The following is a 16,951-nucleotide window of genomic DNA, read 5'->3' on the forward strand; positions in this document are numbered from 1 at the left end:
GCTAGTGACGACAGTCGATATTAAAAGTAGAAAGCTATAGACGTGCTCTTCATGATAGAAATTGATATACTATAGCCATAAGATTGTACAACCAGATTCCTACGAATTTACGAAAATTACCGCACCGTTTATTTGAAATTATACTTAAGGCCTGGCTATAAGCAAATTATTTGCACATGGTAGTAAATATCTACCAAAAGGGCCCTAAATTCATGGGTGCCCAAGGGCCCCAGCATAGCTTGCGACGGCTCTGCAAACCAGTTATTTTTTAACAAACGGTCACAGAAATAGTAAACTGCAATGTATGAACTCTTTCGCTTTGTTTGCGAATCATAAGGAGTTAGCAACTTTAATAACGAGAGGAGGTAACATTTTTGTTTGAGTTCCTCGTGGACTGCATTTGTTTTCTGGTAATTTTTTTGTAGTCTTTAATATTTATAAGTAATCCTCTCGCTTCAAATGTATTTAATATTTACTTTTACTTTTTCATACTTATTTTTTTCCATGTTATATCAATCGTTTGTCTCATTGTCATACTTTAGATAATAATGACGTATTTTGATTAAGTCATTTTTTTAAATTATATTTTTAATATAATTAACGGCTAATCATATAACCTGATTCTCCCCAGGGATCTGGATAAAGGATTCCTTTGTAAAATTGTAAAATAAAAATCTGGTTGGCGCCAGTACAATGTGATCGGGGTTTTAATCGACTTTAAAAAACAAAGGAGGTTGAGAACCTCTTTCATTCGACTATATTATTTTTCAAGTGTTTCACCATAGAAGTCCGTCTTTTTATCGATTGATGTAGAATTGATTCCATATAAATTTAAAGAAAATATATCACGTTTAAGGCAGAAAAACGGGATTATTTCTTTTATATACTCAAATTTTATTATTTATTTTCTTGTAGTATTTGCAGATAATTTTTTTTTTGTTAATATTTCATATTAATTGATCAAGAAATTCTCAGTAGCGGCCCCTACTACAAAATATAGAAGTAAGCGGTATTACAATGTTCTTGAAAAATCAGCGTCTTAATCATTTATAACGTCTCTATCCCAGTAACGCGAGCTGCATGACTTCAAAAGACCAAAAAGCAAGATCGAACCTGCGACGTTATCTTTGTTATAAGTTTCGAGAACGAGAAACACTAATGATTTGTTTGTTACTGACAATGATCTCTAACGGCTACCTACCTAGATGTACTTTTATAAAGATCTACCTCTACTACTCTACGATGATATACACATTACATATATGTATATATCAGTTTGAAATTAATAGACTTCACACCGTTTGACCGATCACCATGAAAGTTGGTATATACCTATATATGTTTATTCATGAAGATCGTTCTTATAGTATCCACTTTGTGGATAACTCGTCGCTTTATAGTGATTCAGTTTATCAACTTCTGTCATTGTAAATACACCTATAATACATCTTTCATATCACCTACTCGACGAACGCAAATGTCATCAAAATAACGATATTAACAGAATAGATTCACTCGTCACACAACCAAGCCTTTTCTCACGGATTGTGACTGACTGCGTAAATTGCTTTCCGTGATATATATTTTAATCCGATTGATGGTCGCTTATAAATTAATTGTATTTTAAAACTTTATTGGAAATTCAAGCGCTGACATTGTTTTAAACATTAAAGTTTCAACCATCTGATGTCACCATGTATTGAATATCACAATTAATCTTAATTTTGGCTAAAGTAACTCTCTAAGATAGTATTATAAATGGAAAAGGAAGTTTGTTTGTTCTGGTTTTACGGTTTAATATTATGTTTAATTTGATCTTCACGAAATACGGATAATTAAAGTCCACGGTAACGTGAATATACCGTTTTTTATATTTTATCCACCGTCATTAACTTCCAACCGAAAATAATCATACTAATACCATACATGCAAAGTATCGTAAAAGTTATGAAAAAAAAATATTTTTTACATATATTGAGTATTTTTTAGACTTTTATCCATATCATATTACACTATAAAAATATATGTTATAAATTACTTATTACATATGTAATAATTACTTTACTGTACAAACCATTTTAGCTGGCAACATTTTTTCGCAATTCGGATTATTATTGGTGAGAAAAAACGAACCAGCTCTCTTGTCACCGGTCGAATCGATAAGAAAGAAAAGAAAACTTTTTACCTTTTTACTAGGTCTAAATAAATGGCATAAATATTTAATTTGAAATAATAGACGAATTTGCTCCGCATGCTCGCTTGAGCATTTTCCGCCACGGATTCTGCTCTCCTAGTTAATTTTAAGGTATCTTCTAAAATCGGTCTATTAAGAGCAATATTTCAATGGACATCTTTTTTACAAATAAAGAGGCATAAATGATAAGAATTTTCTTAGAAAACATTTAATTTCTAATATTTTAGCATTTAAACAAAATAAAACGTTACGTCGCGAACGCTTTAATTTGAAAAGGTACAAATAAAATTATTATACTGAAATTCATTCTTGGAATACTCTCATCCCACAGAAATTCCACTTCAAAACACATTTAATCACTTTCATTACTAAATGTTTATATACTTTTAATAGAACCTTTTTACAAATATCATCTCGCAGGAATCAAAGTGAATCTTAAGTTTATGTTGGAACGTTTATTCCTTTAGAATGTTACATTTTGGGTTTCTCCGAAGAATTCGAGCTTTGATTTCCCGAGATCAAACAGTCAGCGAACTGAAACAGCACGCGTGGAAAACGTTTGGCCGGATATTACTTGTTTCACCTACGCTATTGACGTTGACGTTGTGTCTTATATAGCGAGCTACAGTACTTTATCACGAGTAAAGGTTTTTTTTATCAAAAAGGGCACTATAGCACATATGTATATTGTAATTTTGTGATAAAAGCAAATTGTAAACAGACGTCAATGTGATAAGGCATTTTAACAGCCTTAATAGTTTAGTAAGTAAAATATACGCTTATCTTAAGGGTCTGGTATAGAATACTGGTTCAGAAAAATAAAAGTAATTAATTGTGTTTTCTGTCAAAAGATTTACGTAAAGACGTTGTTTTCGGGGCCTAATCTCTTATGCTCGTGCACAAACCTGTGCACAAGATTACTTTCGGCGTAGTTTCGTAGTCTTTGAGACTAATAACTAGTACCGTTATAGATCACAGTCCCATCGGCGTTATCATCATCGTCATAAATTTATTTCAATAATATATATAAGCACCGCTTGAAGTATGGACGAGTATCCTAAGATTTATCTTAGGATACTCGTCCATACTTAATCAAAACATAGTGACTGACTACTTACTATTTACGCTTATATAACTCGACTAAAAATATACTTACAGAAAAGCTACAGGAACCCTAAAAATAATCAAATTGCAGTTTAAGTTCAGCTTCACGAGTATCAAGAATCAATTAATTATATATATAGAAATAAGATAAATTTACCAATATGCGATGAATTATAAAAACATATTAAAAAGTTGCTAACATTTACTTAAAATAAGTTATGTGATAAGAGGATCAGATAAAAGATTTATTACATATGACATTAATTATACCTGTGTAGTGTAGTAACTACAGCATGTATACTATCAAACATGTTAGGTTGTGATTTATAGTAACGTCCTCTAATTGACTCCTTGCTAGGATCTTCTCCTTTTCAAGAAAAGGTTTTGGGACTTATTCCAGTAAGGTGCCATCGAGTGGATTGGTAGATACACATTTGGCAGATTTTCATCCGATACATTCAAGACTTTTTCACAGAAAATACAACGCTGCTTTCCTTTTTATCTTTATTGATATACAGTGATTAATTTTGACCAAACCTTAATATTAATCATGGCATCTTCAAATCAGATATCAACGCTCGTCAATCAAGCAGACGACAGACCTGTTATCTGCATAAATTACTCACTCAGCTTGAGCTGTGAAACGCCTGTTACAGTCAAGGCTGCTAATGATTGCAAGATCCTTCACAGATAATTTGAAATCCTACACATTTAAGCTGTGCATTTCATGACATTAATTTATCCAGATTTCGCTCCTATCATGGTCTCATTAAATATCAAACACGCATTCAAATATCACACACCAACATTTTTAAATTAAAAATCCGTATGACCTCGGTTCGTTTTTCTATTTATTTTATATTTGTTTATCAAAATTAGTCTTACTTATTGACTCTTATATATTTTTCGTAATTTCATGTTAATAAGCTAAGTTAATTAAATATTAACTTAAAAGAGCCTTCTAGCACAGGCTTATAAGTATGACTTTCACTTAATTAAACTTTGTGTATGAAATAAATTTATAACTATTATTATTACTTTTATTTTAATGAGCTACTTTTAACTAGTCTACAAGTCTTTGAAACTGTCCCTGCCTAACTAAGACAAAAAACAATGTTTAATATTTGATGAGTTACAGGTTTCATATTTGCAACTTTTAAAACGCGTTCAATCTGAATTGAGTGAAAGTTACTAAGTCCAAAACTCTTAGTTAAACCGTTCTAAATATCCATGGCTTTCCATGAATCCGTATAGTCAACATTGGAATAGATTACTTTTCCATTAGGCGTCATTGGAAACGGCTTATTTCCTTCTTATAGACAAATAAAATAAATTCTGTGTGCACATAAATTGTTACATAAAATAGCTACTTTTGATACAAGTACGATCCCTGTTTCGATCAAATAATTAATGCCTATTTTTCTTTATCTAATCTTTATTACTGAAAATAAATAACATTTTTTAAGTTAAAAATACTGAGCAAAATAGCAACAGTAATATGTACAGATATATAAAATTAACTTTTATTAGGTAATTGAAACATTTAAACATAACAATTAAAAAAATTTTGTAAAATAAGAAGGCCTACGAAAAATTCTACTCACAGCCAAATCTTAAAATTAAACCTATAATCGTACTATTCTATAATTGTACAGAAAGGAATTTGTAAAAAAAAAGACTAATTAGGGCTTTTTCGTAAGTTTGTTTTCAGATGCTTAACACACTTGATTGTCAGGAAAAGATTTTGGACTCTGATAGTTTTCTACGTTTCTACTACGAGATTTAATTTAGTAGTCTTCAATGTTTTCGTTTCTAACGCATAAAATCAATCAAAATAAAATATACTTTATTCAAGTAGGCTTACTCTTTTACAACATTTAAAATAAAATGTTATGTGACTTAAATACAATTGTATATACCTAATATATCCTGTCTGGAAGTCAACAGATTTTAGCTCTACGTTTTTTTACCTTCTGTATAATATTGTGTTGAATAATATAATTTTTTATTAATGTGTAATTTACAAATACTGTGAATGAATTAATCGGCAAATTAAAAAAAATATATATCTGCGGAATTTTATTATAGAAACGGATACCTTGCCCAAAGAAGGATTTATTAACTTTGAGGAGTCGAAAACTTGGTGTTACAAGCTTATCCTTACGTCTCGTGTACATACAATGATTATCATTGATTCTATCAAAGTGGTCAATGTTACTGTGAATGTACCTACCTATATAATATTGTCATAAAATATATATTGTGACGCAAAAGTGGGTATTCCTACTTTGTTAAAAAACATTCGAAGGGAGTCTCTAGCTCCAAGATTATAAATATACCGGACTGCTCTGTTATGTTAAATAAAAACAGATTCAATATATGTAGCGTTACCCTAAAATAATATGCCATATTTCATAATACTATGAAAATAACCAAAATATACGAGACCTGCGGTATCAATATCAGTTAGTTGTCTAACTTTTCTAACCGCTTAGCTGCGGAGCTGAGTCTTCCTGTTGGTCATCATAAATGAGAACTCCACTGAAGTTTAGAATCCAATGCTATCCCTAAAACCACCGTAGGATGGAAAACATAGACTTACTTTCTAAAATTTGGTAGCTTAAAAACTACACGTTTTTTTGTTTGAGCATTCAAAACTTTATATCTATTATGAACCAATCGTGTATCTATGATTACGCAATGTTGAAATAATCATAGTTAGTTTTGTTCCTGTTCACTTTAAAAATGAATAAGTATCGTCAGCAAACAATACTATATGACAAATACATTTAACATAGAAAGGAAGGTCATTTATATACTAAATAGAAAAAAAAAACAAAATTGATCCTTGCGGACCACTTTTTAGTTACAGATCCAGAAGACTTTATTCCATTAATGCAAACTTGTTGGACTCTTTGACTTAACTTTCCAGTAATGAGAGCTTTACTTTTAATACCGTAGTAGGTAGGTAGTCTACACAATCAAATGCTTTAGACAAATCACAAAAGCTTCTTTGATTTTTCCTCATGCATCGTAAATATGTTTGTGAAGTGCTATTCCCACATCAATTGTCGAGCGACCTCTGGTATAACCGGATCGCTCGCTATAAAACATAGTATTCGAAATGAGAAGTTATTTTAAAATATTTTTTTTCAAATATTTTCCTTTGCTTTACAATCTTCGAAAAGTACAGGTTTGATCTCCATTAAATTATATTAACAGCAGTATGTAAACTATCTCAATTCCGTACTAACAAAAGAAGGTATATTAAATCACTAATCCAACTTAAATTGTAATTAGGAGTAAACATTTTAGCGATTTGCTTTTGTTTTTTTTTTAATCTAGGTATAAATATGGCTTAATTGTATCAGACATATGCAGGCCGAACATGGTGTAAGTTACAACATTAAATTTCCACTCGAAAACTCAGAAGTATGTAATTATTACTGACCAATCAAAATAAGGAAACTACTCAAGAAAGAAACTAAGTTTTTAAGTATGTACTCATATAGTTTTTTTATAATTCAAATATATTATATATATCTAAGACGAAAATAGAATGACATTAAAATACAATGATTTTCTTACAACCAATGATGACCTGTGATAATAAATAAAAAAGGGCTAAGAGTTCTGTCGGAAGGTAATTGTTGTGTTATATCAATAATTTCATTTAACCTTTTAACTATTTTTGTGCTTCGGCATAGTCAAATTGGCTGTAGCTGACATTAATAGCATTGCATACTTCACTAGGTCTTACCTTTAAATTATAAGCATTATAAACAAATGATTGTAAAATTGTTTTTTTAATAATGTAGTAGCTCAAATTTGAATATCCATGATTATTCTTCAATAACAATAATTAAATAATGAGAATAAATTTGATATACCCTAGTTCAGTTCAGGTAAATTATCTTTACATCAATTTCAATATAGAATATTTAAAATGTTTTATTTTTGAACTACAATCTTAAAAACATTGCAATAAATTATACACAAACAAATTATAAACAATGTACTAATTTGCAAAATTTAGAAAATCCAGTAATATGATTGTTTTTGAATAAGAAACAATTTTATTGTAGAGAATTAATGAAATGTGGTAATATATAGACATGATTATACTAAAACTTAATATCTATACATCCATCCATTAAGCAATTAAACAAATAATAACTATTAAACATTGACTTTATTATGTACAATAAATTAAACTAAACAAAACATTACTTAACATAATTATTAACTGGAGATTATGTAGTTTTAAACCATTTTATCTGATGAACCTTCTGCTAAAAGTTCTTGTTCTGCAGATGCCTTCGCTGCTTGTATTTGGGGTCGAACGTATTTGAAATACTTATATACATGATCTCCAAGGATTAAAGATCCATATAAAGTTAAACCCACGCAACACAGCACAGCTCCTCGGTGCAATTTGTCGTATAAAACACTACGTGCATATTTTTTCATATTTTCTGTAAAAATAAGTGTAATAAAAGCTACTATGAGAAACATTCAATCACTCAAATAACATTACAAACATACAAAATTTTGATATTACCTAATTATTGTGGTAGATTTTTGGAAATAAATATAACCTAAATTTTTATCAGATAAATGTCAAATGAAATTGATAGTTGGGTCAATACAATGACAACCATTGTCAAAACTCAAAAACCATACATAAGTATGATTACCTATTATAAATATCTTAGGGATAATATTATATACGAGTTATTAATAATTGCACAAATAAAATTAGTACAAAAACAATATTTACATTAATCTATAATTTCTAATTCATAAAATATATATACCTTTAAAATATTATGTAACTTGTATAATTTACTTGTTAACTCTATGATTTTTCAAATAAATAAAATCACTAGAAAATAATAGAAAAACTATCTATAGAATAATCATTATGTAAAAAAAACTTATTATCGATAAAAGCGATTCATCGGTTAGCTGTAAATTAAATGTTTATTATATGTAAGAATCAAGATTAGGTATACATAATACATAAAACCAGTTTTTAGATTTATCGGCCTAAATATCGAACATCTATATAAAAAATATTCTGTATATCTAAAATATCGATAAGTAGTCGATGCCTCAATATCCCATTTCCTAATTCGATATGTCAGTCGCAACACTAATTTATAATATTTTTTGTTTATGTCTATAATTTTTTGAGGTTATGCTAATAACTTCTATCTGCTAACAAAATATTTAATAGATATTAATATTTTTATTTAATAGATTTCAAAAAATATGCAGAAGAATTTTGTTTCATTTTTTAATAAAACAAAACACATTTTGCAGTTCAATCAATTTTCATCTAAAGTGCCTTCAATTGCTGTAAAAACATTAGTAAATAACAATACAGAAATTACTAAAGTGGATACGACCACTATATCTTTAATAGAAAGACTTTCTTTGGTGAAATGTGATACAGATGAAGGTGTAAAAGTTCTAGAAGATTCTATTTCATTTGCTGATAAAATCCTACATATAAATACTGATAACATTGAACCTCTATACACTGTGTTAGAAAACCAGTAAGTTGATATCTCATATTTAAAAATCATAAATGAAATAAAACTATCATAAATGTTGTATTGTTACAAAACATACAAGTCAGTTAAGTCCGTAATATGAATTATACTTATCAAAAGTTAAGTTTCCTAATTGTGTCTGTGGTTAAATGTAAATGTATACTTAAGATATGAACTTTAATGAAACTAATTAACATTTATTTCCATTTCAAATATTTCAGAAACCTATATTTACGGGAGGATAAAATAACACAGGGCAACTGTCAAGCAGATATATTAAAAAATGCAGTATTAAAAGAAGAAGAATACTTTGTTGCACCACCAGGCAACATACCATTACATGAATTACAAATAGAATCAAACACACAAATTAAAAATGAAAACTGAAATTCAGAAACTTCTAACATTACAGAAGTTCTTTAAAAATGTACAAACTTGTAGAAATAGAATAACAGTAGATCTAGAAAAACCGAGTAAAATACTAGTCCAAAATATTCATCATAGTTGGCTGAGATCAATTAACGGGAAGACAACCCATCATTTTCCTGTATATTTTGATAAGACTATTGCTGACAAATATGCTAAAACTTACTATGGTATTATTAATCAACACTCGTGTGATGTAAACCAAATAGTTTATGAAGAAAAAGAGATTGAATATGATGTACACAATAAAGTTCAACTTAAATTTGACCTCATGATCCCTCAATCTGATGTTATGCAATATTTCATACAATGGCAAAGATATAGAAAATATTGGTGGAGTTCTGTAAGTATCCAATGGCTTAAATCTGACTAATAATATAAGATTTCATGCTGTACTCGATTTTGTATTTTTTTTTGAAAGATTCTTGTACAAGTGATAACACTGCCATGCAATGCTTTTTAGTTTGGATATCATGATTTTGAAATTTATATATTTATAAACTTTTAAATGATCATGACTGTTTATTTTCATACCTTATAAGTTGTTGCACATACTGGTGAGGGCATGTAGAACACATATTAATGTAATCTGCTATACATTACTTTTAAAAGAATGTGCAACGGATGCCATTCTTGTAAAGAATAAAATAGATATGAAATAGAAATATCTCCTGTAACTAAAATAATAAAGAACAACATAGATGTTAATATTGTAATGGCTTATTTGTATCAACAGATGTAGATTTCTAAATATACTTTAGGCTTAAGCAAATCATCGCCATAGAACAGGAAAAACTTCTTTAGTACTGCTTAATTCACTCTATTTAATAGAAGAGTAGCTATATAAAATTATCCCCTTTAATAATTTGCTGACATATGCTATATTCTAGCTAGTCTAGTCTAGAAATTCACTTGAGTTTTAGTTTAAACTTTAAACAGCGATTTTTTTCAGGTGACTACCACTCCCAGCCTGTTTTCCATAAATGACATGAAGCATGGTGTAGGAAGATCGGATGTCAATATTATTGCTAACTTCAAATGGGGTCAACAAGTTGTAGAATCTATTAGTGTAAATTCTAATGGATCAGATGTATCACCAGAAAGTGTATGTTTTCAAATTTGATTTCACTGAAATATCCTTGTATGTTTAAAATAATTGATTTACCGACATAAGTAGTTATTAAAATCTCGAATAAGCAAATATTAATAAGCAACAGACAGAGTTTTTCTGCATTTATAATATTAGTATAGATGACGAAAATTCTTTTAACCTTTTAGTCATACTCACATGACTTTAGTAATTGGTTGTCATTCGTCATATATGTTTTAGATGGTTAAAAATACTTCCTGTCTCACTTGTACGATGGGATTAGAAACAGCATTTGTAACTATCCTCTTAGATGGACTTTCAAACGCAACCAAGGAAGAATATCTTAGACTTCACAACAAAATGGCGCCTTATAAAATATCCTTTGCATTAGATAGCCAAGGTATGCAAAAAGGTATTTAGCATATGTATATTCTGAAGCTATATGTCATAAAAGTAGCTTCTGATTTTTTTTTATATTTCAGATCCTAAAGTGTTAAATACACTTAAAGAGTTGGCTCAACTCCTCTTCCATAAACTAAAATCAAAGGAATTATCAGCTTGGCTGCCTAGTTTTACACTGCCAATACAAGCACAGGTAAATTAATTGATTTAAATTCGCTAATTAAACTAGCTACTGATTGGATAAAAAAAAAACAAACCACAATATATAGTGAGTGAGTGTGAAGTCTTCCTGGTTATAGCCAGTCGTTGTATGGGTTTCCAGGTTTGCCTCATCACCAGGGCCCTATTCGCTTCATTCATTATTTTAGGCTTGTTGTTATTTTCAGTGGATATGTATATATATAAACCCAAAGCTACCCTAATATTGTACATATTATATAATGGTAAGGTCAGTCCAAAATATTTTGTGCTGCTTTTTAAGGATCAATAAAATTGCACAATTAATAAATCGAAATTATTTACAGGTAAAAGAAAATCTACATTTGGGCGTAACATATACAGCAATTTTGAATGAGAATACGCTATCAAAAGGAATCTTTCACTTATTAAATAGCAGTACTATGCTAAAAGTAAGTTATTTGGTATATTATAGTGATTCATACTAAGTTATTACATAGTATTAAACAAAATCACTTACCGCTGTCTGATCCTATTGTATGCTTAGATTTTTAAAATTACACAACGGATTTTGATGCGGTTTTTTTAATAGATAGATTGATTCAAGAGGAAGGTTTATATGTATAATACATGCACAATATATTATAGAAACACTGATCATTTTAGAGGTTTCTGAAGTGATGTCGTAAATAAACAAATTTTTTGCGCTTACATTGCAAACGCAGGCTGAACCTTACGAGATAGATCAAAATAATGTTATACAGTATTGTACACCTTAAAAAGGTTTTTAAAAAAGTCTGCGATGGTCTATTTATATCTCTTAGGGATAACCCACAATAACCATTTTTTATCCTTTAATTTTTACGAGAAATAATCGCTTATTTTCGAAGCGATTTTAAGCAATGCAGCATTAATCCTTATACAATTAAGTACCTTAAATACATTGTAAAATTAATATAGATCAATAAGGCCCTTTACAGTATGTAGTTTTAATGAATATTTTCGAAGATATTACAGATTTAAAACGCAGGGCATAGCGGTTTGTATTGTTTAATGACTGTTTGTGAACGTTGTAAAACATTCTGTAGTATATTTAGTATCACCCGTGCGAGGCGGGGTCGGGTTGCTAGTAGTTTATATATTAAAAGTCACATTACCAAGTTTGATGAAGTTGTCTAACATTATCTATTTCTTAAGAAATATATGTATACAATATACATATTTCCATATTAGGTCAAAACTTGTGACCTTTTTTCAACGTTCGGTAAGTTGGAAAATGACAAATGCGAATCGCCATTCGTTTTCCAAGCGGGCACCTCGGTCCTCGATTCGATTCGTCAGGAACGGTCCTCGGAAGGATGTTAACGAGGATTAGCAAAAATGTACACAACGCTGATGAGTCGTTACTTGTGTCTACGGGAATGTTTATCGAAAGTTTGGTCTTGTATCGAAACGCTAGGAAAATCTCACCCTTCGTATTTATAACATTAGTTAGTATTATTAAAAGTTTTAGAACATAAAAAAAATCTACAAATTTGATCAGCAGTCCTAATATTGTAAGACATATTGTACCTAATATCTGACACCACGCCTGTCCTCCCCGTGGGTAGAAATTATATATTTTTTCGTATAATTATATGTTTAAAATGTATGCTATGTGAAAGTATACAAATATGTATATATATATCTAATACCCATATTGGTTTTCAAAACCTCTCTCGTTTAATTATAATTAAAGCATACGTATTGCGTTTAAATTTAATTAGTGAAGGTTATAAATGTCATTCATATCGTTGTTTCATTTACTATTTAAAAAAATTACGGTATTTTTAATAATGATTTAATTTTAATATTTTACATATTTGCAAATTTATGCATGCTGGTATTATTTGATTGTAAAATTATATTTGATCTGAAAAATTACTAATAATATAATATACATAAAATTACTAATAAAATAATTAATGAAAATTAATTAATTGTCATCGAAATGACAATTAATTAAAGTTTGTACAAATTTGTTTTTTAATAGTCAAAATATACTAAATGAGCTCAAACTCGCGGTAGGGGCGGAGGTTGTGATGTATTTTACTCGTAGCCATGATGAGTCCACTGCTTATTTCACAGTTCGTCGTCAGACAATAGCTATATGGTATGGTACTAAATTATTGCATGTATAATCTACCTGTAATAAAAAATATATTGAACAGTTCGACAGATCAAAATAAAATATTTTTATCGATAATTTAACGATCCCTAGTGACTAGCTAAATAGGTCAGCTCCGGTTTTAGATATTGGCATCTAACGAGCGACATTCTTTATTCGATTATCAAGCGTTGTAACTTATCATGAAGCGGTTTAATAAATTATACGTAAATAACCATAGATAATTATCTGCCGTTTTTTTTGTCTAGTTTTGTTTTGTTGTTGTTTTGTGTTTGTATGTTTTGGAAAGCTGGGAGTATAACAATATCCCTCCCGCCCGTTCTCTTTCCGGTGTGTCGGATTATCTTCCCAATAGCGATTGTGTTTGATAAGATACTTATCTGTTCACTATATCTCTTACAAAGCAGTTGTTGTTGGATATTATTCCGAAATAAATATTAAGTTATTATATTTAAATCATTTTGTTATATTATATGTATTGCTTACATTCTTGATATTTCTTTTATTTATGACTGGAGTTAGTGAATTGAAAATTAAATTTCGAACACAAGATCTCGAAAATTGAAACGGTTAATTATCTAATTTAATTGGAAACAATTATATGTATTCTAGTTGTCGCCCGTTGTTTCTCTCGTATTTTAGGGCTCGTCATCAGGTGTTAAGCATAAAAACTATAATCTTAAGTTTAAGCTTGCTTCATACTCAATTTCATCAAATTAAGTTCAGCGGTTTAGCCGTGAAAGAGTAACTGACAGAGTTACTTTCGCATTTATAGTTTTAGTAAAAATTCATATTATTTCTTTGTTTCAGGAACAAGTACATGTAGCTGATTTCGATAGTTATGCAGCATTACTATGTAAAAAATAAAATATCAATTTTTATATAATTTGTATTAAGTAAAATGTCCATTTTTATATAATTAAACATTTGACACTCAAGATCAAAACAACCAATTAGTTCACTTTAAAATTTTAATTCTTATTGCAAGAAATTACATTAGAATCTTATAGGCTATATTTAAAGGAAATTAAATGTTTGATCTAAATTACAATATTCTGTAATCAATTAAACCAAATGTAGAATAAAAAAAACCTCATAATTCATATGAAAAATCTACACATATTTATATTAATGGTTTAACCAGTTTGTAATAAATTATGCTAGTTATATTATGGTCTTTTATTCACTAAGAGATTTATTTAACAATTTTCTGAACTTTACTTACCAATTCTAGTTTTTATTTAATATTTGAGTTGTATTAAATTTTGCAGATTTATCAGATAGTTATATATTTGAGGTACCATCAAATTAAACTGGTGGAAAAGAAATACTGACGACACAAAAAGATCCAGTAATTTTTTTATATGATTTAAATTGATTAATTCATGATTATTATGTATTTATTTAAAGCAATCTGCTTTTAATTTTTATCAATTTATTTTTAAGCATACCAATTAAGATAAAATTACATATATATTCATCCTCTGTAAGATTTTTTACCAATCACTGAATACACTTATTTTCATGTAAGTTTAATGTGTAATAATTAATTTTACTTGGATACTAGTTTATTTATTAAACAGAATAGTGACTCATAATATTATTCTCTTAGTGGAATTTCAATATGTTGAACACTGCCTTCATTAATTCTAATAAACCACAATAATAGCAACTGTTATTAATGTTTAAATTATCTTTTATAAAAGTTGTGCAACATTTGCCTCTTAGTGTACAGTAATATTGTCATAAATATATCAAATTTTGTTTTAGTGTAAGATAATATATTAATATATACTCTAACTTATTTAACTGTCACACTATTGATGCACAACAATGCCTGCAAGTTAAAATGGCACGTCCCCAAAGTTTCGTGGCCATGCCAAATATAAACATCATTACGTAATACTAACTTGGTTTTAGTACAAATTTTAATAAAACATGCACTGTATGAACTAAGTCATAATGAAAATAATAGCAGCACTTTTGGTTTTAGGATAAATGTTTACTAAATTATGAATTTCATAACTTTATCTGATCAATTTTAATATAATGAAATGAACCAATAAACAGATAGTATAATTAAAAAAAAATATGTCAGTTAATTTAACATTGAAGTGCATACATGTCCTAAATAAAAAATGTTTTCACAGCTGTAAAACGTCACTTGTTAAACTAGATCTTAGGTAATATTATTGACTTATATAAAATAACTTGACAAACTTTTGTGTCACTTCATATTGCACCCAAACATACTGTGGCATTTAAGCTGGCAGCTGCAGTTTCTTTCCCTTAAGAACTGAAAAAAAGTGTTATTTAGATAGTCTATGAAATTATTATAGTATATTAAAGATTAAGCTAGTTTTTAAATAAAAATAATTGATAAATAATGTGTTCCTAATATTGTAAACAATTTTTTTGTCTGCCTATTACTAGCAGTAAACTCTAACTGCATTCAGATGTTATGTCAAACAATTAGTCTAAAATGTTAATGTTAGTCTCTTTTAAATATACTACAATGGTTTGAATACTCTTCAAATTCTGAGCATAACAATATCAAATATATCCATTATTGCAATAGAGTAATTTATGGGTAAATAAGTTTATGAAATGAAGTAAAATTTACGGACTACTTTTAAGCGCTAAGTATAAATTATTGGCTTTTTTACCTTTAGTAATATAGAGATAGAAGAAATCACAATACAGTACAGTCTGAACTACACCGGCAACAATTGCTATGAGTTCATAATGGTCTTCAACAAAGTAGCGGTATATCTGTAATAATAATCAAGATACAGTTTATCAATTTACATATAGATTAAATACAATACAAAACAAGTTAAAGTAATTAATGGTATTGTTGATTTATATCTGCTTTTTTTTCTAATTCAACTCACCCAGTTCAAGAGATATAATCCTCTGTATGATCCCAACGCAAACAAATAATGGGATGTAATGCTCTCTGCCTCTCCAGTCTTAGATACCAAAAACAGTTGTGGCAGGATTGCAACGGACTCCAAGTAAATTGAAAATGTCCATAATACCTGAAATTTTTTAGTAAACATTCATGTAACAGAACTGTTAGTTTATATACATTTATAAATTTATAAATTTGTTCATCAATTTTTATAAATTGAAAAAAAAAAGAACTTCTAAATAAAAACAATCTCAGCCATTTGCTTATAGATAAATTTTACATATCAAATATAATCTGGAGCAATGAACGTTACTAACCTCCATTAAAGTGAATTCACGATTAATGAGTAGTGCAAGAATAAGAGAGGGAATAACTAGGAATTCAATCCTAAACGTGTCGTGGTTGTGGTCGTAGGTGGCTTTAAATTTGACATACATCAAATAAACCGTAGCATAGGATGCTGCGATGAACACTATTTTCATTATAGTGTTATACGGCGACACGAATGTTGTAATTAAGTCCAAATACCGCGTTGTGTATACTATTGAAAATAGTATTTGCGATTTTCCCGATATTCCTGGAAAGATAAGCAAAACGTTAAAACATTTACACCCTTTCAGTACTAGAAAATAAACGCAGCATGCCGGTCATTATAATTACCTGCACATGATCTAGTTTTCCAAATTTTTAGTAATAATATTATTATAGCTAGGAGATGGGACAAGTCCGCGAGTAAGCGAAATATATTCATGATTTATTATTTTACAATGAAGCCTAAATTAGACGCCGCGTAAACTAACTCAACAATCTTCTCATTCGTGCAAAAATGACGTGGCTAACTGACAAAGTATCAAGTGTTTACAGCTATAAAATAAAATTGTTACTCGGATAGTTGTACCAAAATACAACGTTGAGCTTA

General features: G+C 29.0%; 2 protein-coding genes and 1 long non-coding RNA gene across 4 annotated transcripts; 1 reads left to right on the forward strand and 2 right to left on the reverse strand.

Annotated features, from left to right (window-relative positions):
* Nucleotides 1–7,471: 7,471 nt before the first annotated feature.
* LOC113394988 (uncharacterized) lies at nucleotides 7,472–7,949 on the reverse strand. The gene is made up of 2 exons (XR_003368623.2): nucleotides 7,860–7,949; nucleotides 7,472–7,773 (listed from the first exon to the last, which is right to left on the reverse strand). It is a non-coding gene; the product is annotated as an uncharacterized LOC113394988 (long non-coding RNA).
* A 628-nt stretch (nucleotides 7,950–8,577) lies between these two features.
* On the forward strand, nucleotides 8,578–14,209 carry LOC113394960 (DNA polymerase subunit gamma-2, mitochondrial). Of its 2 annotated transcripts, none has more exons than XM_026632459.2 (7): nucleotides 8,578–8,859; nucleotides 9,078–9,625; nucleotides 10,235–10,387; nucleotides 10,613–10,784; nucleotides 10,855–10,967; nucleotides 11,299–11,403; nucleotides 13,929–14,209. In XM_026632459.2, exons 2-7 carry the CDS (start codon nucleotides 9,233–9,235, stop codon nucleotides 13,983–13,985), a joined length of 993 nt encoding a protein of 330 aa, XP_026488244.2. In that variant the 5' UTR covers nucleotides 8,578–8,859; nucleotides 9,078–9,232; the 3' UTR covers nucleotides 13,986–14,209. The 2 variants fall into 2 exon arrangements, with proteins under 2 accessions (XP_026488244.2, XP_026488245.2); XM_026632460.2 differs by having other exon boundaries at nucleotides 10,613–10,772.
* On the reverse strand, nucleotides 14,072–16,890 carry Kdelr (KDEL receptor). The gene is made up of 5 exons (XM_026632461.2): nucleotides 16,693–16,890; nucleotides 16,350–16,609; nucleotides 16,013–16,159; nucleotides 15,785–15,890; nucleotides 14,072–15,414 (listed from the first exon to the last, which is right to left on the reverse strand). The coding sequence occupies exons 1-5, from the start codon at nucleotides 16,781–16,783 to the stop codon at nucleotides 15,380–15,382; spliced, it is 639 nt and encodes a 212-aa protein (XP_026488246.1). The 5' UTR covers nucleotides 16,784–16,890; the 3' UTR covers nucleotides 14,072–15,379.
* Between the last annotated feature and the right edge of the window lie 61 nt (nucleotides 16,891–16,951).

This window comes from Vanessa tameamea, chromosome 9 (assembly GCF_037043105.1).
Source record: "Vanessa tameamea isolate UH-Manoa-2023 chromosome 9, ilVanTame1 primary haplotype, whole genome shotgun sequence".
Classification (NCBI taxonomy): domain Eukaryota; kingdom Metazoa; phylum Arthropoda; class Insecta; order Lepidoptera; family Nymphalidae; genus Vanessa; species Vanessa tameamea.